General features: G+C 39.4%; 1 protein-coding gene across 3 annotated transcripts in view; it reads left to right on the plus strand.

Annotated features, from left to right (window-relative positions):
* Positions 1-6108: 6108 nt before the first annotated feature.
* Positions 6109-23360, plus strand: part of IGFBPL1 (insulin like growth factor binding protein like 1) — a 210992-nt gene continuing 193740 nt past the window's right edge. Inside the window, exon 1 of one of the 3 annotated variants that reach the window (XM_075602978.1) lies at positions 6109-6778. In XM_075602978.1, the coding sequence (XP_075459093.1) occupies positions 6328-6778 (451 nt within the window). In that variant the 5' untranslated portion in view covers positions 6109-6327. The remainder of the gene's footprint in view (positions 6779-23360) is intronic. The other 2 variants (XR_012801937.1, XM_075602963.1) reach the window with 2 other exon arrangements.

Below are 23360 nucleotides of genomic sequence, written 5' to 3' on the forward strand. Positions count from 1 at the left end.
ATATATATATATATATATATATATATATATATATATATATATATATATATATATATATATATATATATATATATATATATGTCTCCATGATTTGGGCTGGTGAATCAATGGGCTAACCATGCAGTTAAAGAGGGCTGGACTACAAGTGTAAATATACTCTAAAGTGGAGCAGATTTTGTTTGCGGATTTTCACATGTTTGCTGTGTTTAAAGCGACAGGCGCAATAAAGCCTTATTTTACTTTCACCTTAAAACAGTATCCATTGCGTACCTCTGCACATGTCCTCTTACATATGGTGTAAGAAGTGGGATGAGAGGTGGCCCTTGAAGTTAAAAGGGGCCCAGGAGATTTCCTGTGAATTTTTTAGTGCTTTTTCCCCGCATGCAGTCTTGCAAACAGCCTGAGCAATAAAAACAAAGATTCATCTGCAACAGAGACCAGAATTAAAGGGCTACACTGCACTGAACAAAGCCACAAAACCACAGATGGACTCTTTCCCACGATCCCAAGAGGAGAGAGAGAGAGACTGTGCTGAAGCAGGTAAACCTTACTTGTCTATCACAATAATGTGTAATATGGTTGTTGAAAAACGGGCTTTGCCTTCCAGCCGTAGTCAGGGTTCAAGAAGTGAGTTAGCACTCCAGAGGAGCTAGGCTTTGTTTATTGTTTTCTTTAAAAAGAAAAAAAAGGTGTGATGCTAATGCCTCTGCTGAAGCAAGGAAATGGGCAGCTAGCAAGCATTGTATATAAAGAAATAGTGCCCCAATAAGTCAAGGTGAAGAATACACCTGTGTGGAAAAACAAACAAAAAAAAACCTGTTAATTTAAAATGGCTGCCCAGCTGAAGTCAAATACAGACTCTGCAAAAATGGGGAAGAAAATGTGTTCCTGGTGTAAAGAACCCCACCACACAGAGCAGTGTGCCTTCAGGCCGTATTCAGATGATGAGAGTGAATGCATGCACAGTACTGCTAATATTGTAAAACTTACCAAAGGAAAGAAAAAGTCTACAGAGATGCCTGTGAGAGCTGCGACCTCTACAAGCAAAATATGCCCACCTGTAGGACTACCACAATTTGGGGTTCTAGAAAAAACAGTGGCAACAGCTGCAATAGCACCTCCTGAGGTCAGGAAGAAAAATACACCTGGTAGCCCCAAAATGGAGGACAAGATGCAGCGTTCCTGTAATGAACCCTACCCCATGGAAGAGTGGCCCTTCCAGTCCAATAAGGAGGAAGACATCTCTTATGGGGAACCCGAACCGAGTCACACCCAGAAAACACTGCAAGAATGGTGAGGGTGCCTGAACTCGGTACGGACCGAAAAGACCGCTCTCTATGATGACGAATGCGATCGGCAAGAGTGGGAGCAGCAGAGCATTGAATATCTACGCTAGCTAACGCAGCTGCAAGGAAAACATGGCAGATACAGTGAAGCTGCTGAAGTATTAAATAAAGACGGAGACCCCTGTATTCCCGATGGGATGGAGTCATCCAAAACAAAAATGCGGAAAAAGAAAAGCGGGCTTTCCCGCAGAGAAAAAGGGGGACCAAGATGTCCCTGCAGCCTATAGAAAATGGAGGATTCGTCATGCGGATGACAGAATATCCAGAGAACCCAAGGCAGAAGTCGGGTAACCCAAAGAAGTGTCTGTACGGTGCCAACAGTGAGGAACCCTCAACCAACCATCCCAGGGAAGTGAAGCTGGAACCAGTGAGTGACGATCCCTTGACCAGCCCTGAAGATGCACTGCCAGGCATAATTGTGATCTGCTCCATGAAGAATTGGAAAGGGAGAGAGAAAATAATGCTGAGCTACAGAAGACTGCGGCCAAGACCGAATTGGAGGATCTCAAGACTGAGGTAGCCACTGCAAACACTTCTAATGCCACCATATTGGAAAAGCAGAGCCAATCCGATAAAATAATGGCTAAGCTGAAGCAGAAGTATGAGGAGGCACTGAAGGAGATGACAGTCTTTCAGCAAGAGGTTCACAGTCTTCGCCAGAATTGAATGCCTGTCCGGACGGAGGTGGACGTATCCCAGAAGGAGGTACATACACTCCGCACTGCACTGGATGCCTCACACCACGAGATCGGCAGCTGCCGCACAAAACTGGAAGTCTCCAAAAAGGAACTTCACAGTCTCGTTGAGGAGCTGGACAATTCTAAAAAAAACTATTGTCAATCTTAATATAGATCTCAAAGTCTCTCAGAAGGAGCTTCAGACCCTCAACCTAGAGAAGGAAATCTCACGCCAGGAGACAGTCAGTCTCCAAGTAGAGGTGCGAAAATGGAAGGCGGACTACAAGGAGGCCCTGAATATTACAGAGACTGGAAAAAGAGAAAATGTAACACTAGAAAAAGAAAATTCTGAGTTGACAGACCACGTCAATGGAAAGAATGAAAAGCTCCATGAGCTGGAAAAAAATAAAGAAACTACTGGAAGGTGAAAAGGTTGAAGCAGAGCACCGACTGCAGAACTAACTACAAGGTCTGCATACACACCTCCAGAATGCTGAGGAGAAGCAGCGAACTCTGCAGGAAGAAAATCTGCAGGCTGCTAAAGAGGTACTAGCTCTGCAGTGTGTTCCCACAGAGCAGTATGAGGAGCTAAAGGCCACGCTGCATGTCACCAGAGCATCGTTGGAGGCGGAGCTTCGATACCAGGTGACCCTGTATGAGAGGGAGTGGGAGAAGGCCCAGAAACTGGAGCAAGAGCGGAGAGACAGAGAGTCTGTTCCATCCCCTTGAGTCAGTACACAAAGGAGAAAAAAGACGCAGCGGCAACCTTGACGACAAAAATTACAGAGCTCCAGAATATGAAGGAGACACTGATACAAACTCAGAGAAAGCAAAGTGCGCAGATAAATTCCATGAGAAGAGACTTGCAAGACGCACTCAAAAACCAGGGATCTCTTGCTGGTGAGATTACAGTATGACAAGGACAAGTATTCATCCTGACCAAGCGTCAGTATCCCACAGCCACAAAAATCCAAAGAAAAAAGGGTACAGTGAGAGCTGGGAACACCGCTCATCTAAAAAACAAGGTTGCAAAGTCTAAACCACCTAAGCAAGCACTAGCTAAACCTTCAGCGACCCAGCAGGCAACACAAAAAGGTATATGTGCTGAATCAAAACCAGAAAAATCCTTAGCTAGTGAAGCTGAGAAGATAGGACATTCTCTGGAAAGGGAGGTGGAAGTGCAACTCAATCCAAAAGAAGCTGAACTGGCAACTCTGTTGAGTGGAGGAGTGCAGAAAGAAAGCTTCAAGGGCGGAAAACTCAAAGGGCTAGTCCTAACTGCTCTACAACTATCGCCACACAGTTTATCTACAAAAAGAGGAGCGCCCGATGCAAGGGAAATCTCATGACCACGCACTCAGAAAGAAGACGATACTTGGGACAAGTCCTCCTCGAGCGACTGAGGAGTGCTGAGCTCAAGCACCTTGGGGAGGAGACACAAATAAACTGGAGAAAGGGCTCCAAACCCAGCGGGACTGAGGGTTCTCTTACTCCATCCACTCTCATTTAAGTCACAGAAAGATCTCGAATGAGAGTGGAAGGATGGGCTTTGGCCGTGACAAGCCCGAGCTTCTCACAAACAGGGGAGGTATGTAACAGGGGACTTATCCCTGTTCAAAAATGTGCCTCTAATCCAGCAGTGTGGTGGTTAACTGCTGGTAGACAATTAACCAACACCACCTGGCTGATTACAGGTATCAGAAAAAGCCTGCATCTGAGACAGGAAGGGAAGATTCTTCCTGAGCTCACACGTGAGCTGAGCTTACCCAGGAAGCAGAAAGAGCAGAATTCCTTAGTCTCACAATTGGGGGGCTGAACCAAGGAAGGACAGATGTCTTGAGCTGCAAGCTGAGAGCAAGACAAAGGGGACAAGATTGTAAACCTGGATCCTGACATTGCCTTAGCACACAAGGGTGCAGACCCAAGAGAGCAGAGAAACCTCCCCTACAGCTACAAGAGACAGATAAGACTTTTCTTATAAGACTGCTATCTATATCTATATCTATATATATATATATATATATATATATATATATATATATATATATATATCTATCTATCTATCTATCTATATATATATATATATATATATATATATATATATATATATATGTCTCTATGATTTGGGCTGGTGAATCAGTGGGCTAACGACGCAGTTAAAGAGGGCTGCACTACAAGTGTAAATATACTCCAAAGTGGAGCAGATTTTGTTTGCAGATTTTCACATGTTTGCTGTGTTTAAAGTGACAGGCGCAATAAAGCCTTATTTTACTTTCACCTTAAAACAGTCTCAATTGCATACCTCTGCACATGTCCTCTTACAATGCTGATTAGGCAATTAATCAATACATTGTGTTTCTTCGGCAAAGGGTTTATAGAAAGCATGTTACTAAGCTTCGGTATACATTTTCACTTCAAAGCACTCTCCAACGGGGTGAAGAATGCTTCACAGTATATTGAAAAAGGGTTTAGCCTTAGAGTTGCCAACAATTAATTTCTAAGTAATATTACGCACACCGTTCCAGTATTAAAGTATATAAGGAATAAGAACATTTACTTTTTAAATGTACTATTTAGTCTTTTAGGTAAGACAGCATTTGTTTTCTTCCATTTGATCCGCCACCCAATTTATTCTGTACTGTATAGTAAATAAATGGTTATATTACACTGGGTCAGTTCTTTAGGAGCTGCCCGGAGGCACACAGTCAGTCCTCAGTTTCAAAATGATTACCCTAATTTATACACATGAGGCAGAGAACGTTTTCCATTGTCTGGCTTTGACCAACATTTCCCTTAATTTGGCTTGCTGCATTTATTATTAGCACTGTCATTAGATAGAACTCTTTCTTTTAGTCAGTAAAGTTTTTTTTTTCTTTATCAGAAACAAATGACAAAGTTGTAATGATCAGGTAAATCAGGGACAGTTCCTTTGATGAAGCACAAAGCTTGAGAGATGTGGTTCTTCGTTCTTGTGTCCTAAGGCTTCAGTCACATGTGGTGACTGGTTTATATCAAAAGGAGACAAATGCCACAGTCTCCGAGGACCAAATCAGCATATTTTAAATTGTTTTCTTATATGCTTTGATGTGCCTTTGTGTTTTACTGCCAGCAGAAGGCATGACACAAATTAGTTATGAGGGTAAAGTAAAAAATTAAATGTATTTTTTTAATATCTCAACTAGAAAACTATGCTCAAAGATAAGTATATCAAACATTTATTTAATATCTACATTATATACACATATCTTACATTTAGAGACAATGTGCTTTTAAAGTTTTGCTTCATGCAACCCTCTCTGGGTAGATTCCTCACGGTAGAATTCAGATAACTTCCAAAGAAGAAAGAGTGGAGAAAGGAATAATGATATTGTTATACCCCAATTATACTCAGGAAAGCTGGACACACAGATTTTCCCAAGATCACATATGAATTGTAAGTACAAGTTAAGTTTTCAAAACCAACCTGTTAAAAAGCTTACCTTAGCAGCTTAGTCTGTTCCTGAATCCTATTTCTACTTTTCTATGGATACACCATTATGAATACTTCTTTGCTGTATATGCGGTGATATGACATTTACAGATTACCCTTTGTCCTGCTAAAAGTCATATGTTTGTTTTTGTTGTTGCAAAAACATATTTTTTTAACTTACTGCATCATCCTGGAAATATCAATAAAGAGAAGTTAAATCAAATATCCTTTTTAAGTATGAGTATATGTTTGTGTGTAATCAAATGTCACTGTTGTATATACAAAATTGTCACTGTACAAATAGTTATAATGTGAAGATTGGCCATATACTTGCTGAGCAGAAGTGCATTTTTTCTGCATTTTTCTTTGTGTTCTATTGTCTGTGCTCTACTCATTCATTGAAACCAGTTTCCCAGGAAGTATTTTCTCACACGAGATCCAAGGGGAAGCCTTAAATCCACTTAGTTACAGGACAAGTAAGATAGTATTAGCACACACACAGTCATTATAACCAGGGTTACTTTTATTGAATTTAAATGGACATGTACTTGGCACCTCCCTTGTCACATGCATCACAGCCCTTTGTGTTTTCGCCCCTCATATACAAAGCCACAGTGTATATGTGTGCCATCTGAATGGGAGATGTAAAGAGCTGTCCTTCTTCCAAAGTTCTTTGGCACTTGTCTATGGGGAGGTGTGGTCACCAGGAGGCAGCTGTCCATGTCTCTGCTGTCAGAGAGCATTAACACCCACAGTGTCTTTGGGTGGAGAGCCACAGCTAGTCACTGCTGACGAGTAACTGAGTTCAAACTCAGCAAGCAAAGGAGCCAAGAAAATGCAGCCTTTCCTATTCCTGCTACCCTTGTGTGTGTGTGTGCTGCAGATCCCAGGAGTCGGTACTGCTGCTGCTGCAACTTCTGCATGTGATCCTTGCAATAAAGATACCTGCCGCCCTGTCACCTGTGCAGCCCCTGAGCTGCTGACCAAGGATGAGTGTGACTGCTGTGAGCGATGCCTCAGCTTGGAAGCGGAGGAGTGCGGTGGTCAGGGTGAGAGGCGGGCTCGCTGTGCCCCAGGCATGGTCTGCGTGAGCCGGTCCAGCTCAGGGAGCGGCTCATCCTCCTCGGATGGGACAGGGTTCTGCCTGTGTGAAGAGGACGGTGCTGTGTGCGGCTCCGATGGGAGGTCCCACTCCAGTGTGTGTGCCCTGCGTTTGCACAGCTGGATGTCGCTGCACCAAGGCAAGGACAACATCCACAAGGTGCATGATGGGGAGTGCAAGTTTGGTGAGTGCTATGGACTTATTTTTTTAAGTGACAGCAAGACATATATAATGATCAATACTTTTATATCTCGCATTCTTTAAAAGTTTATGAACAGTATACATCAGAGAATAGTGATTAATACATAACCCAAAGTGTGCTACTATATACCAGGATTCTGATATTTGTGCTTTTACACTGTGTAGTCACTTTCTCTCTTGTCAACTGTAAGGAAGATGTTAATGGTGTTTTTTTTTCTACAGCGGAAGCAGCTGTTATCAATGCAAAAATAAAGAAAAAACTTTTTTTTTTGTCAAACTAATTTGCTGCGATCATGCTGTTTCTTTTCACAACGTTTGAATTTTGGCAAATTCTTTACATTTTGAAAAAAATGACACTCGTTTATTTATTTTAATAGTCGTAAATGTGTCAAACTAAATTTAAACCACGACGAGAATATTCTATAATAACCAAAACGTTGCAAATTCGCAAAGATAAAAAAAAATTAACGATAGTACGCAACAAACCTTGTGAATTGAATTTGAACAAATGCACCAATCTCGAAAAGAGAGGAGCTTTATTAATAAAGCTGCAATAGGGACCATCGCAGCGAGATTGCAGGAGAAGTCATAAAACAATATGTTATCAATATGCTATCGCACTGATATCAGCACTATCACAGTTTAATGAATAAGGCCGCCACATTCATAACTTGAAACTTTTAACGCCTTCTTTGCAGCATAGCAGCCTATTTTTGACACATCCCTCCAAAATAAGACTATGTAACAGCAACAAACTTTTAAAAACTAATTAAAAAAGAAAATTGTGATATCTTTTGTTCTTTCAAACAGTACACATGATGACAACTCACATAGTGTATCACATCTGAATATTGTCTGTCTGTCTATTATATCTTTAAAATATCTTGAAACAGACGCAATGCAGGATTAAGGTTTAAATATTTAATAGTGAGCAAACTTTGTATATCATCTTTAACCCCTCCACTGCATGAAGAGCCTGTCACATATGGTAAAACTGTTCACGAAGAGTTATATCAGCCATGGTATAAGTGACATCTTAATGCATCAAACGCCTCGGAAATGCATTTACAGGGGTTGAAATCATGATGCAGCCTTATTCCATAAAATTATTCAAGGTGACGGAATGATTAATATTGTCCTTTTATTTGAATATATGGTTCCAATGGAAATCCCTCTTGGCCATGTTATCCCATCCCGGAGACCGTTTTCCTCAAAGATTTGTATCTCAGGAAAGAAAATTGACACGGAAATAAAGAAAAGTGTGATCGAAAGGAATAGTTTAAAGCAGCATGGATTGCATCTTTTAAATATGTGCCACTTATCTACTGTGAAATAGTACTATGTACTAAGTTAATTTTTAAAATGTTTGCACGTCAAAACGTCAGTGCTAAAATATGATACAATGTTAAAAAAAAATGTGTCCCATATATGAAGAGTTCATACATACAGTAGGACACTTAATTTGTTATTTGAAATTATTTTTGACACATCCCTCATTGATACAATTTAAATGAATATAGAATTATGTGTATTTTTTTATTAGTTATTCATAAATGCCAATTATTAGTATAATGTTACTTATGATAGCCATACAATGAAAATAATCACTAATCACTATCCTACTGTATACTGTACAATGAAACATTCGTGCTCTCAGATACATTTTTGGGTTGATACAGAGTAACTTAATTCTGTGCTAACACTATTACGAGTCTTTAACATTTACGCCATGTTGAACATGGCTGACAATTTTTTATTTTATTTTTAAACTTAATTTTTATAAAAATTTTTTAGGGAGAGGGGAGGAATGAAGAAAATAAAAAATGGGGGGTGGGGGGGGGGAGGGAAGGGTACAGAAAATAGAGATGGGAGAAAGTTCACATTCATTTACAATTTTACCTAACAAGATTTCATCAAATATTCTATCACGCAGTTAATATAAATATCCTTTTTTTTTCCCCCCCCTTTTTTTTTGTGACAACAAAATTAAGTGGGTATTAATTTCTTGTTGATTTTCACTCAGAATCCAAGGTAACCACACCTTCTGAAAATCTGTGTTGGTGTCGTTATTAAGACTAACCATTTTTTCCATGTAGCAAATCTGCCAGACTTTATTTTTAACTTTGGAAATTGAGGGAATAATTGTTTGTTTCCATACTGTCGCTAATTCGCGTCTTGCGGCTGAAGATATATGGCACAGTAATTTATTTTCAGAAATGGCTGACAATTTTGATGTACTTTCAGTTACTTTTGTGGCTTACAGAAATAGAACTTTGTACGCCAAGCACAGTCCATTTCTATGCACCAAACCAAATAAAACAAATCATTTTTTACACAGCTAGAGCAAGTGGAGAAATGTGAGCTATTAAGCTACATTGGGTACACACACACGCTCAATACAAAATAAGTTTGGCATGTGCCATTTTGCTTCGAAAAAGCCATTTGCCATGCTTAGTACATGGACCCCATTTTCTCCCAAAATGTACAGATGCAGCAGCCGTTATTCGAATACTTCATGCGTTTTATACCTCGGAATACCCATGTCATGGCGCGTGATTTCTTCATACCTTCCCGCCCCTTCCCGCCTTAAGACGTGAGTGCAGGAAATGGCATTTTGGTGTTAAACAGTGTTAAACACTGAAATTGACACAGTAGCACAGTATTGTACACATTACAATTCATTCATTTTTGCCACGGATACGAAACAGAATCCATGAAATTCAAACAAAGCAACTACGATAAACATGAGTGCCTGGGGTGATTGGCCACGTAAATGCTGCATGGAGTACAGCAGCGCACACGAAAACGGCTCCATGCTTTATTCGAATAATGGCCGCTGCATCTGTAGGAAGTCTGATGGTGATTTTCACGCCCTGTCATCTCATGGTAGATAATAGTCTGAATACCAATCCAACAAAGGGCCATATTTACAAAAAAAAGTGCTTAGTATTAATATATTTTACATCCCATTATTCTGAAAGGGTCATAAGGTGTCCTACAGCTTAGGATCCTTTAGTACACAAAGGCCAAAGTATTCCTAAGAAAGGGGACTGAAAGTAAATGTTGAAACTTGCTTGATCTTGAATAATTTGCATATTTTTCAGCCACAAAAATCTGGCACCTTACAATTATCTTTCTTCCTCTTCCAGAAGAAGAGAGAAGGAGAAAAAGATGATAGTGTTTGTGTTTGTATCTCTTCATTAAACACATGTTCTGTAACACGAAATAGAGGCAAGGAGGTTCTAATTTATTATAATTTAAAGCTGCAGTTCAGTCAATATCCTGCATGTGTGTTTCTTTTTAATAAATCAGTTCTGTAGTAAGAAAAAATACTTTTAGCATTTTCTGTTTAAAAAACAACAACTTTGAAAGACTAATTTTCTTGTATTCTATTTTAACAACCATTTACTAAGGCACTGCCCCTTCATGTCCTGTCACAAGCCCTGGCACACCCCTTTGTGAGCCCTGCCCTCCCTTTTGAACATGTCAGTGCAGGAGTGCTCATGAATATTCATGAGCTTCCACTCAGTGACAGAAACAGAGGAAATACATTCCCCATATTTAAAGATGTCGCCAAACTTTGCTGATCAATAAACGGAGAACGAATTGACCAGCAGCTATGCAGTTCTTTAGGTAAGTAGAAATTGCCCACATGAAACTATAATTTTTTTTTAAAAAAAAGCCTCAACTGCAGCTTTAATGAGTGTAGTAATTTCAGCAGCTCCCATGGGGGAGATATAGTAAATACACAGTGTGCATGGGGTTATCCAGTATGCCATATGCTACCCTATTAGGACTTGCAATAGCAATGACCTCCTCACCTGCGACTCCCATGTCGATCTGATTTATGATTAATAAGTGTCTTCAAAACCTTGGTGAAGGTTTGTCTTTAATTGTCTGGTTTTGTTCCTATTCAGGTCTGTACTCGTTATTTTGTGAATAAACGTAACGTCTGTTATAGTGAACTAAATACTGAGCAGTGTTTCTTTTTTCCCCATTGATTGATTCTCATAGATTTTCTAGTAGGCAATAAAGCAGAATAAAAAAATGCATCATAGCAGACCTGCAGGTACATTATTGCACCAGAAATGAAACGGTTTGCTTTTAATGAAATGTATAATAAATAATTTTACTCTTTACACTGACTTTACAGCCAGTGAAATATTGTCATTACAATTTTAAAAGAAATTATTTGGTTGAATATGGATGAAAAGGACTGACAAATCTATTTGCTTACCCATTAGTGAAATAATAATTAATCTTATTCACATGTGGTCTGATACACTCAAGTTACACACCTTGTCCTTATATTCAATACAAGTCTGAGTCAAGTCAATACAGGTCAAGAAGAGAAGCCATTGAGCATCAGCGAGATGTCTCCTTACCTAAGCAGGTATCTCAGGAAGCAGGAAGTCGTAATTATTAGGGAAGTTTTTTTGGGTGGGTATTGGATATCTTTAGAAAGAAAGCAGCATGGGTATTATGCTGGTAATATGAAATCGGTGAGTAAGCATAGAGGAATAGTGGAGGAAAAAGTAATAAAGAAAGTTTATTTTGGAAGGATGGCGGGGCCGTTAGATGATACTTGTAGCTCCTTTAATAATTTGAGAGTTTCCCCTTTGGGCTTTGTGCCTAAGAAGGAGCAGGGAAAATGTAGGCTTGATGATGATATTGAAAAAAGAGAATTACAAAGTATCCTACTGTATACATCTTTTGTTCAGGATCTAGTGTTGATAAGAGAGGCAGACCAAGATGCACTATTGGCTAACACAGACATTGAGTCAGTTTCTCGATTGCTGCCTGTCCACCTTTTATGCCCTCATATGTAAGGTTGTCAGTTGATAGGATTTTCTATCTCCATGTTATTATTTCAAAATGTTCAGCACTTTTTAGAATGGCTAGCGAAGCAGGTTATGAATGAATTCTACATTATTTGGATGATTTCTTATTTGTTCGTTCATCATATAGTGAGTTATGTTTTTACCTGCTTTGTACTTTTGAGGCTATAACTAAGCATTTTGGGGTTCCATCAGTGAAAGTAAAGACAGAAGCTCTGACCAAGGTTTTGTCATTCTTGGGTATTGAGACTGATACAGATTAAATGTTTTTCAGATTACCTCAAGAGAACTTGCAATGGTTGATGAAGTTGGTGGATGAATTGAGAAAAGATAGAAAGGTAGCATTAAAACTAGAGATGGGCCGCCCAAATCCGTTTTCCAGATTTTCTCGCATTTTCCCCCAAAATCCATTTTTCGGTGTAAAATTCGCGACTGGATTTGGTCGGTTTTTATCCGTGTGGATTCTTCAAAACCCGCCACTGGATACAATCCGTTGACCGATTTGCAGAATCCAATCCAAGGTATTCAGTAATCCGTTGGTAGATTCTTAAAAATCCACCAACGGATTGCTGAATCCGCAGATTGGATTCCACAAATCTGTGCACGGGTTGCAAAACCATGGACTGTATTAACAATAATAATAAAAATCCGCAAAAACGAGAATCGTTCTTTGTGAGATTGAACCGTGGAAATCCATGCGGACCAAAGGAACGAGCTGATCCGATGCAGATCCAAATCCGCCCCCAAAATTTGCCCATCTCTAATTACAACAAATTCAGTCTTATGGTTGGTGATTTGGCTTTTGCCAGTCATGCCTATGTAGGGTCATGCCTATGGGTCATATTTTTTGTAGGAGGTTGGCTATGGCAACCAAAGGCATTGTGTGTCAGCATAATTTTGTAAGGATTACTAGGCCAATGAAGGATGATTTGTATGTTAGGCAAACATTCCTATCTGGTTACAACACGCAATTCTGCTGGCAGCAGGAGTCAAGAATTAACTGTTCTCACATGTAGCAGGTTCAGTTGGTTTTGGGGATTTCATGGCAGGGAGTGCTGTGCAGGGCATTGGCCTGTTTGGTGGGGGGGGTGGAAGGATTAACAATGAATTTGGTGTTGTTGGAATTGTTCCCAATTGTGGTGGCAGTCGAGATATGGGAGGAAAGGTTGAAGAACAAAAGGTTAATTTTCTGGTCAGACAACTTGGGTGTAGTTCAGGTGATAAATGAGCAGTCAGCAGATCTGGAAGGAGATAACAGGGACCTGTTAAGACGAGATGGTGTACATCCAATGGATATTGCTTTGGATATTCTTAATTTAGGGATGCAGAATGGGATTAAGAGGGTGCTGGCTTTGGGTGGATGTCAGTCCATTTGAGTTTTAAAATGGCCTCTATCATGGCGGGGTTCCTTGCCAGCTGGATCACAATTTATTTGCAGTGGGGGTTCTGAACTAAGGTTTGGTGACTAATGGTGGGCGTGTCCACTTGTCATTGGTGTCAATGGCTAGCATAAAATGTAAATATGGTTAAAATGTTGTTGGCTGACAAGAATTTAAGTTATTTTACTTGTTAACAAAGCTGTTACCGTTTACATCCAAAGTCATAGTCTGTCGTTATTGGGTTTTGGGGAACAGCTACAGGTTTTTGGATAATGAAGGAATACGATATTCAATATTAGTAGAATTCATACATATGTCGCTGTTGCAAATTGTGTTTTGGAGCATAGTGCACAGTTTTCATGCATACTCCCCATTCTGTTTATTATGTATTACTATGTTCCTTTCAAATAGGAGATTCAATCGGGAAATCTAACTTTCTCATACAGTGGTCGAAGTGTGATGATTCGGGGGAGGTGGCTTGAGGAGGGTTCTGATGACCACTAATTTTTAATTTACTGACCTATAATACTATTTTTTAATTACAGACCACTTTACAGTACCACTACATTTGTTATTTACAAAGCAGACTGGTGCCACTATTTTTGATTGATTTACATACCCACAATACCATATTTTTTTTATATTACACTTACTGTACCATGCCTCTTTTTATTGAAATAATAATACATTTATTTTAGGAAGTCTTTCTTGCTGATTTCAAAGCACAAATACTGTAAAAAAATGTTGTAACTATATCATCCAAATTGATTTTCTTCCAATGTTTAATAAAGTCAGATTTTTTTTTAAATCTGACACACTACTATTACTTTTTAAGCCCTTTTTCTTTTCAGATATGCCTTTAACGCAAGGCAGCATAGGGATTAAGCCAATTGAATCACTGAACCCAAATAACAGATTTAACAGAATTGGGAGTAAGTTTTCCACATTATGTGTATTCTTTCAACAATATGTAACTGTTGGGCTCTTCTGTATGTTCTGTCTTTACACTACTTCTTTGAACGAAACCATGGTATTATTAAGTTATGCACACATGGAATTGAACTTTTTCGGAATATATCTACTGGGAGGAGGAATGTTGGTGATCTGTAGTGTTATTAGACAGAGAAGACCCATTCCCATTGTCTGACTCATTTTTAACACATATGTCCTTCCAACCGTACCAGTATTTTTCAAACCTGTTTTATCCATAAAGCTGACTCAGATCATGAGAGGATTAAGATGAGCTTTGACCAGTCTGTGCTACTGTGCAAACATCTAGTTCTATTATTCGGAGACGATCCCCTTTTGAATGGCAAGCGTCTGTGTCTTTGATATGCAATTGACCATAATAGTGCTGGGCTCTGCTATTTTGCAAACACATCCTAGTTTCTCTTTGTACCTGGTCTTGTCTTACTTGTCCTCATTGTCACTGCTATCTCCAGTGGAAATATGTGCATTCATTTTCTCATAGAGCCTCACAAATTATTGAGTAGGCATAATATAATTAATTGCAAACTGGTGCTAAAATGCAAGATCTCAGGACCAAACACATGTCCAAATTATTTTCTGGATAGGAGTTCAAGTAAAACCTTTTTACTCACCAATGGGTTGTAGGCCACTCTCTGACAAAAAAGGCTGAAGGAAAATTTGGCGTCACTGGGGAGTATGGAAACTATAAAAAATCAAAAAAGTATAGCTATCAACACCAAATTCAAATGTATCCATTTTTTTTTTAAATCAATCTTTTTTTATTGGTAGCAAACATATTTAGACATGGGTACAGAAAAAAAAAGTCATGAGCACATGACAACATAACAAGATTCGACAAGGTATTGACCAATGGGTTTTTCGTTTATAAGAAGCAGAGAGAAAGAAGGGGAAAAAAAGGGGGGGAGGGGGGTAGACGAACAGACCAGGGGGGATAGGAAGGGCGTGGGAGGGGGGTCCTGGAGGTGTCTGGTCCCTCCCCCCCACCGGTGCACGCGCAGCCTAAGCCTGGTACAATCCCAGGTTTTGCTAGTCTAACCAGGGTTCTCAAGTCTTCCAAAACCGCAGCATTTTTTTGTGTAGCATAGCTGTGAGTTTTTCCATGGACATTACCGTGTCTATCCTTCTGGTTACCGTGCTTCTCGACGGGGCGTTAGTCTGTTTCCAGGCCGCCGCGACTGAGCATCTAGCTGCAGTCAGAATGGAGGAGACCAATCTGGATAGTGGGGGGGGGGGGGGTTATCAATGGGTTTGCTCAGCACAAAGGTCATGGGGTCCAGGGGGAGTAGGAGGCCCGAGATCTCTTGAAGGAGCATCGGGATCATAGTCCAGAACCTCTGGATCGCTGGACATGATCACCAAATATGGGACATATCCACCTTTTGACCACATCCTCTCCAGCACAGGTCAGGCGTGCCGGGGAAGATCTGGCTCAGCCTAGTCGGGGTTAGGTACCACTGGAATAGAATTTTGTAGATGTTCTCTTTTGTTATTGTACAAATTGATGTTTTAGCGGCAGACTCCCAGATATCCTCCCAGTCTTCCGTATCTATTGTTAGATTAAGATCCTCTGACCATTTTTGCATGTAGCGGTGGGTCGGGGGTTAGATGCCGACTCCATCCCCCTATAGATCTCCAAATTAGGACCCTCTGGTTGGCGCCTTTGATGCACAAGGACTCAAATCTAGTTGGTGTGGGAAATTTGGCATTTTGGGAGAGTGATAGTAGGAAATGTTTAATTTGCAGGAACTTAAACAGATGGAGGTCTTGAGACTGATATTTGTCTCGGAGTTCCTGGAAGGACAGGATCTCTCCTTTCTTCAGCAGATCGGCAACCAGCCTAATATTTAGACCTTGAAACTGGTCAAATTGTCTATGAGAACACCCAGGCGGGAAGTTTGGCTTTCCAAAGATAGGGGTGAGTTGAGAGGGGGACGCTACCAGGCCATACTTTCCTTTGCTTTTGAGCCAGATGTCCCACGTGCATCCCATTGCACCCAGGCTGAACCTTCGCGGTCCTCCCTTCTTGCCTCCCGAGGACCATAGGGACACCCGGAGGGGGAGGGAGCCGCGTAATGTGACTCTATTTCGAGCCAGCATGCAGAGGCCAGGTCATAATTCCAAACTACAGCCTGCTTTAGTTGCGCCCACATGAGGGACCCCCAGCCCTCCCCCCCCTCATTTTTGGGGATAGCATACTGATCTTGGGACCCTCGTCTCCTATCATTCCAGATAAATTGGAACATGAGGAACTGGATATGTTTCAGAGCCGATAGTGGGACAGTTATGGGGAGGGTTTGGAAGTTATAGAGTAGTCTCGGAAGAACTTTCATTTTGATTGAGACTATTCTTCCGAACCAGGGGATTTGGAGCTTTTTCCAAGAGTCCAGGTCTTTTTTGATCTGGTCGAATAAAGGGGAGTAATTATGCTGGTATAGGGATCTGTATGAGTTTGAGATTTTCACTCCAAGGTATTTGATATGGGTGGAACTCCACTTATATTTATAATTAGATTGTAGGAGTTTCCACGTCGGGTCTGGGAGGGATATATTGAGGGCTTCTGACTTATCCATGTTAACTTTATAATCAGATACCACACCAAATTGGTCCAGTAATCTTTGAAGGTTAGGAAGGGAGACATGGGGGTCAGCGAGGGTCAAGATCACATCATCGGCGAACAGAGAGATTTTATATTCTTTTTTGGCAATCCGAATCCCCTTAATACTGTTTTCTTCTCTAATTTTGTCCGTTAGGGGCTCAATTATTAGAGCGAGTAGCAACGGGGAGAGTGGGCAGCCCTGTCTTGTCCCGTTTCTAATAGTGATTGGGTCTGAGAAACCGCCCGAGAGTTTGACATACGCTGTAGGGTTTTGGTAGAGAGCCCTGACACCCTGCAGGAAGGGACCACAGAAGCCAAACCTCAGCATCGTTTGGTCTAAAAAGGACTATTTGATTCTGTCGAATGCTTTTTCTGTGTCGAGACTCAGAATCAATGCTTTAAATCCAGTGAGATGCAGGTGGTCGATGATATCCACAATTTTGCGGGTATTGTCAGAGGCCTGTCTGCCTGACACAAATCCTACCTGATCCACATGAATGAGTTGGGGGAGAATTGGGTTAAGCCTGTTTGCCATAATCTTGCTGTAGATTTTAAGATCTGTGTTTAGTAGGGGGATTGGCCTATAATTACCACACAGAAGTGGGTCTCTACCTTCCTTGTGTATAATAGCTAAATTTGCGGCGGTGATTGTGGAGGGGATCGGTTCACCCTGCAGGAAGGAGTTGAACATATCGAGCAAATAGGGGGACAGAGTCGGCATGAATGTTTGGTAATAGGCGTTGGAAAATCCATCAGGGCCGGTGTTTTGGCTAACTTTAAAGAGCTAACAGCTCTGGACAATTCTTCCTGGGAATTTTTTTTGTTTAAGTTTTCTATTTCCTCGGTGGAGAGGGATGGGAGATTACACTGCGCCAGGTATTGTGAAATTGTTTCGGTGTTTACTGGCTCTTGGTCCGGGGGGTGGATTTTGTACAGCTCAGAGTAGAAATTCGTGAATTCCTGTGCTATCTCTTTCTCTATGTATGAGATTTGCCCATTTTTAGTACGAATTCTGGTAATCTGAGATTTAACTCGTATGCCTCTGAGTTTTGCGGCCAGGAGTCTGTCTGCCTTATTGCCCCTGTCGTAAAACTTTTGTTTGGTCCACCTCAGTGCTCTCTCTACTTCCTTGAGCTGTGTTTGTTTTATGTCTGTTCTAACTTGGGTTAGTAGTTTTAGTGTTTTTTTGGACGAATTGCTTTTGTGCTGGTGTTCCAGCTGCGAGATTTTGTCTGTAAGATCTTTTTGCAATTTAAGTTTAAGTTTTTTTGTTATAAGAGGCGATTGAAATGAAATCTCCTCTGATCGAGGCCTTGTGGGCCTCCCACAACATTGCTGGAGATGAAACGGAACCCGCATTGCTTTGAAAAAAGGTTGAGAGTTTTCGTCTGATTGCGATCTCTGTTTCTGGGCAGTTAAGCAGAGACAAAAAATGAACCAATTGGTCCCCAAAGGGATCAACAGAAAAGACCCTCTAATAACATGCACTCTATGATAATATATGGTTAATAATGGTGAATATTAGGAGTAAATATGGCTCCCTCAAAATAGATAGGGTCTTAATAAAAACAAAAATAATAAAATTTTATTACATCCAAATTTCATGTATGTGACACTTTGAAAAAATATCTATAACACTAAAACTTTGTTAAAATCCCCGTAGAGGAGTAGCAGTAAAGGTGGGTAAGTACTTTTCACCTAATGGGTTATTTTCTAATACTGCTGCGACATCAGCATAAAGATTAAATTCTGTTGGAATCTAGGATATCCATAGTTGTAATGCATAGAAGAAAAAAGCTGCATGGTGCTCAAACAAAGATCAGTAGCTTATATAAGCATATACTGGATGCACTGAATCTTCACTGTGCAGATCCTTGGAGTATCACATATAAATGTATAGACCTATGGTCAAGTAATGACTACACCACTATCCACCGTTAGTCGAATAGCTGGATGGAGTTCCACTTCTGAATTAGTAACAACTCCCACTGGCTTGTGTCCAGACATATATGCATCGATGTGGACAAATAAAAGGGTGTACAAGAGTAATGTTACTCACATCTGTATGGTCTTCTGTGTGATATTCCTCCACAGGTGTGTGCTTCTGTTTTTCCACGAAATCCAAACAGGCAGGCAAAGGAAAGTTGGAGCACCACTATGAACAGTGAAAAGAAAAAACTGCAAGAGAGTGTGTCCCACAAAATAAAAATATTTAATGAATCATAGCATCAGCTACAAAAAACGAGCCCACAGGCCCCCACCAACGCGTTTCAAGCGATACGCTCTTTATCAAGGTGCATACTGATCCTACCTTACCAGGTATCTGATATACTTGCATTTTCCCGCCATCTGTCCCCCTCCGTCCGCTGCCTGAGCATGTCACCAATGATGCGTCATGCACGACACGGAGTGGTGACGTCAGCGCGTCAATGCGTGTGTTCAGACAAGCAAAAACTTTATTGACAAAAAAAGAAAAAATATATAATGCCTACACAAAAACCTTACCTAACACAAAGACCTGGCAATATGAATGCCTTTATCTCAACAGCAATAAAAACAAAACAATACATAAACCCAACATATACAATAAATGAAAAAATGTATAAGGAAAAAAGATAAAATCATACAAATGAATTATAAATTGAGAAGCATCTTGTAATGAACAATTGGACCCCAATCTTCTCAACATGAAAAACAGACATAAACATATATTTATTTTTCTATTATGTGTTCAACTATATGTATATATGTATGTTATAATCATAAATGATAATAGAGAATATGGGGTCAAAAACTGTTCAGATCATATCTAAGTAGCTGATGCCTAAGAGAAATCGAGAATGAAACACCGGATATAATCATAAAAAAATTATAATTAAATAACTTCATAACCATATAGTTATATAAATATTTTATCCATACCATTCATATAAGTCTATATAGAAAATATTAATAACATGAATGGCATTAAAAATCCATGTTACTTAACATTGAAAGAGAATTAAACCAACAAGAACTACATATATTTTTATACTACTTAGTATTCAGAACAGTAGATACATAGCCTTTATTAACTTATCTGATATACAGTCAGTTTAGTGTAAAAATGGGCTCAGATCCCAATCCGAGTTTAAACCATTTGGTATTCTGGTATTTAGAGTGAATATCCAATAAAGTTCCCTTTTGTCTAATGATTCCATTCTATTGTCTCCTCTAATAGGTTTTGGGACATGTTCTATGCCTGTATACTTATGTTTATTAACATTTCCAAATTTGCAGTTAGTAAAATGTTGGGCAACCGGGTGAGTAAGATCTCCCAATTTAATTAGTCTGATGTGTTCCCTCATTTTAGCCTTTAAGGCTCGAGTGGTGCGTCCCACGTATTGCCTACCACATCCACAGTCCAAAAGATAGACTGTGAATGTGGTATTGCAGTTAATAAATGATGTAATAGGAAATTGTTGTCCTGTATTGAATGATACAAAACTAGAAAATGACTCCATATGAGCACATGAAACACAATTCAAGCACTTGAAACATCCTTTAGGGAGATTCCTGTGCAGGTCTGGAAGAAGAGAAAAGACTCATAGAAACATGATTAGCTATGGTCTTAGCTTTTTTTAAAACAAATCAGCGTAACAGTATATATAATTACATCGAGACACACCTCCCCATCTGAAGAAGCGAGTAGATCTCACGAAACGTGCGTCGATTGAGTAGAGCGCCACGAACTGTGACGTCATCGGAGTGCGACACAGCAACGGGGAATACGGCCTGTATACCTGCATTGTTTGTATCTGACCTGCCGTGGCAGACTGGTTACCCTTATACACATATATGGGCTAAATCGCAACTAGCTACTATATACTATATAATTTGTTTAGACCTGGAAACGCCACTTAGTAATGAGTTGTAGACATACCATCTTATGTGTCTCGATGTAATTATATATACTGTTATGCTGATAAAAATGGTGCAACCAGAAACTATATAGATATACAAGGCATGCTTTGTATTGGATACTTAAAAAGCAACACTATATTGCTTATGAGTATGTGTATATATATATATATATATATATATATATATATATATATATATATATATATATAACTACTATAGTAGTATCTATTTGTTCCATACAGCCAAATGGCTACAACTTAACAATAGAATTATACTGCTATTGTAGTTTTACAATCGTATTTCAGTACATATACAGTGCCAAGACATTTATGTATTACAACTAAGCATACTCCTTGATTCCAACAGAATTTAATCTTTTTGCTGATGTCGCAGCAGTAATAGAAAATAACCCATTAGGTGAAAAGTACTTACCCACCTTTACTGCTACTCCTCTTCGGGGATTTTAACAAAGTTTTAGTGTTATAGATATTTTTTCACAGTGTCACATACATGAAATTTGGATGTAATAAAATTTAATTATTTTTGTTTTTATTAAGACCTTATCTATTTTGAGGGAGCCATATTTACTCCTAATATTCACCATTATTAACCATATATTATCATAGAGTGCATGTTATTAGAGGGTCTTTTCTGTTGATCCCTTTGGGGACCAATTGGTTATTTTTTTGCATTTGTAATTTCCTCTTTTGCACCTTGATTTGTATCCTACTTATGTAATAGGGGAGCAGAATAGTATATATTTTATGTTGTCAGTTAAGCAGAGAGTCGTTCAACTTCCATTTGTATGGGTTATTTTTCACGAAGGGCAGAGAGAGAGAGAGTGAGCTCGACATGGGCATGGTCAGACCAGATAATTGGTCCTATTTTTGAGTGGGGGGGATGACCAGAAGATTTTCTGGTACCTAGAAAATAATCGATCCTCGAGTAGGACTGATGAGGGGTAGAGAAAAATGTATAGTCTCTTTGACCTTGGTGCTGAGCCCTCCATATATCTGTGAGGGAAAATTCTCCTAAGATATCCCTGAATTTTTTGGCCTTTTTTTGGGATTGTATGGAGTGGGGAGGTTGTTGAGCAAGATGGCGGACGTAGATTTGTCTTGCTCATGGGAAGCAACCATGTTGAAGTCCCCTCCCATGATCAAGGAGGTGAGAGATTGCTGCTCTAGAGATTCAAGTAGCTTTCTCAGAAACGGGATTTGGTTTTCGTTGGGAGCGTATACGTTGACAAGCGTAACAGGGGTACCCGAGAGGGCATTTTTTTTTTCATTTTTAACATTGAAGAACACACATTTTTAAAAAAAATGAAAACACTGGAAAAACAACATCCCTATGTATAATTTAGTTTTTTGTGCATTTTTTGCTCATAGTTTATTAATCCAAAGTTAACTGATTACTTTAAGTTCTTCAGGTATCTTCAATGCATTGCTGACAAGGCAGATTTAGTAAGAATCTGCAGTTTTTAGATCTAAGCAGCATACTTCAATATACTGTATAATGAGGAGGATTTGTGAAAATATAATAATGGCAGTGCAAAAGTGGAGGAAATTCTTTGTAGGATTATTCGTTGTAATGTTAAAAATAATCACCATTTTGCTGTTGATGACTTGGGAATATACGAAAACATTAATATTTTGAATATGATAAAGAAGCACCAGAGTAATATCTTACATTTATGGAATTTTTTAAAATGTTATTTCCACTTTTGATGATAAATGGCCAAAATGATCTAGCGTAATATATATATTTTCTGTCACATAAAATGCATAATCATCTAATTCATAAAATATTATGCAATAATGTGTGCATACAGATTTTTCAGAACCTCTTATTTGGGTGATACAGTATGTGTTCTTGTTGCTGTTTCCTCCATTAGCGAAGGGGGTAATGTATTTATTTTATTAAACCACCATAGTCATTGTTTAATGGATCAGGTGTCCTGAACTTCTAATAATGTTGGGCTGTAATCAATGCAGCTCGAATAAAAGCTAACAATTCCAGTCAAAAGTTATTTAAATATGATTTGGGGAGTTAAAGATATGCAACAAATCCACAGCGGTATGTTCTAAATGTAGTTGTAACATTTGGCCACTTGAAAAGGTCTTGTTTCCAAGAATAGCAATACTGTATGCATGAAACCTTAAGCATTTCATAGTGTATAACTGGAAATCATTGCTCACAAATATTGGCAGCTACGTGCTATAGTTTCCATTAACAAAAAAAAACTGCTTCTGGTTTTACAATTAGCAACTTACTACATGCAGGGCATAATCTGAGCAGCACAATGAAATGTTAGTGGAAAGATAACTTATGTCAATCAATCTCTCAGTGGAAAGGTCTACACCTTTCCACTTATCACGAGGATTGAGAGAGCAATCCTACACTGGGTTACAGCGGCATTCGTCAAATGTGTTTGTATGAGTATCATTATTACTTTTAAACAAGTTTAAACCTCACTGTTGTTTAATCCTTTCACGCAAGATTTTATACACATTGGTATATATAGAGCGCCACTATTTATACGTTTTTTTCCCAATCAATCTCTCAGTGCATGGCTCAAGGACCATTTTCCATGAGTAATTGAACGAAGTGTTGACTGACGTTAAAAGGATAAAAATATAAAGAGCCCTCTTCATCCGAGTGTCACATCTTCCATGCAGGGGCATATCTAGTACAAAAAAAACTACACTAGATTTATCAAAGAAAAAACTCCAATTGCTTCAACAAGACATCCTTTCTTTGGTAAATCTACTACTAACAGGTCTCGCTGCCCTAACCAAATGCTGCAGCAAGAATCATTTCCCTTTCTCAAAGAACATTGTCAGCTTATCCCCTATTTGG

Source organism: Ascaphus truei, chromosome 1, assembly GCF_040206685.1.
Source record: "Ascaphus truei isolate aAscTru1 chromosome 1, aAscTru1.hap1, whole genome shotgun sequence".
Lineage (NCBI taxonomy): Eukaryota > Metazoa > Chordata > Amphibia > Anura > Ascaphidae > Ascaphus > Ascaphus truei.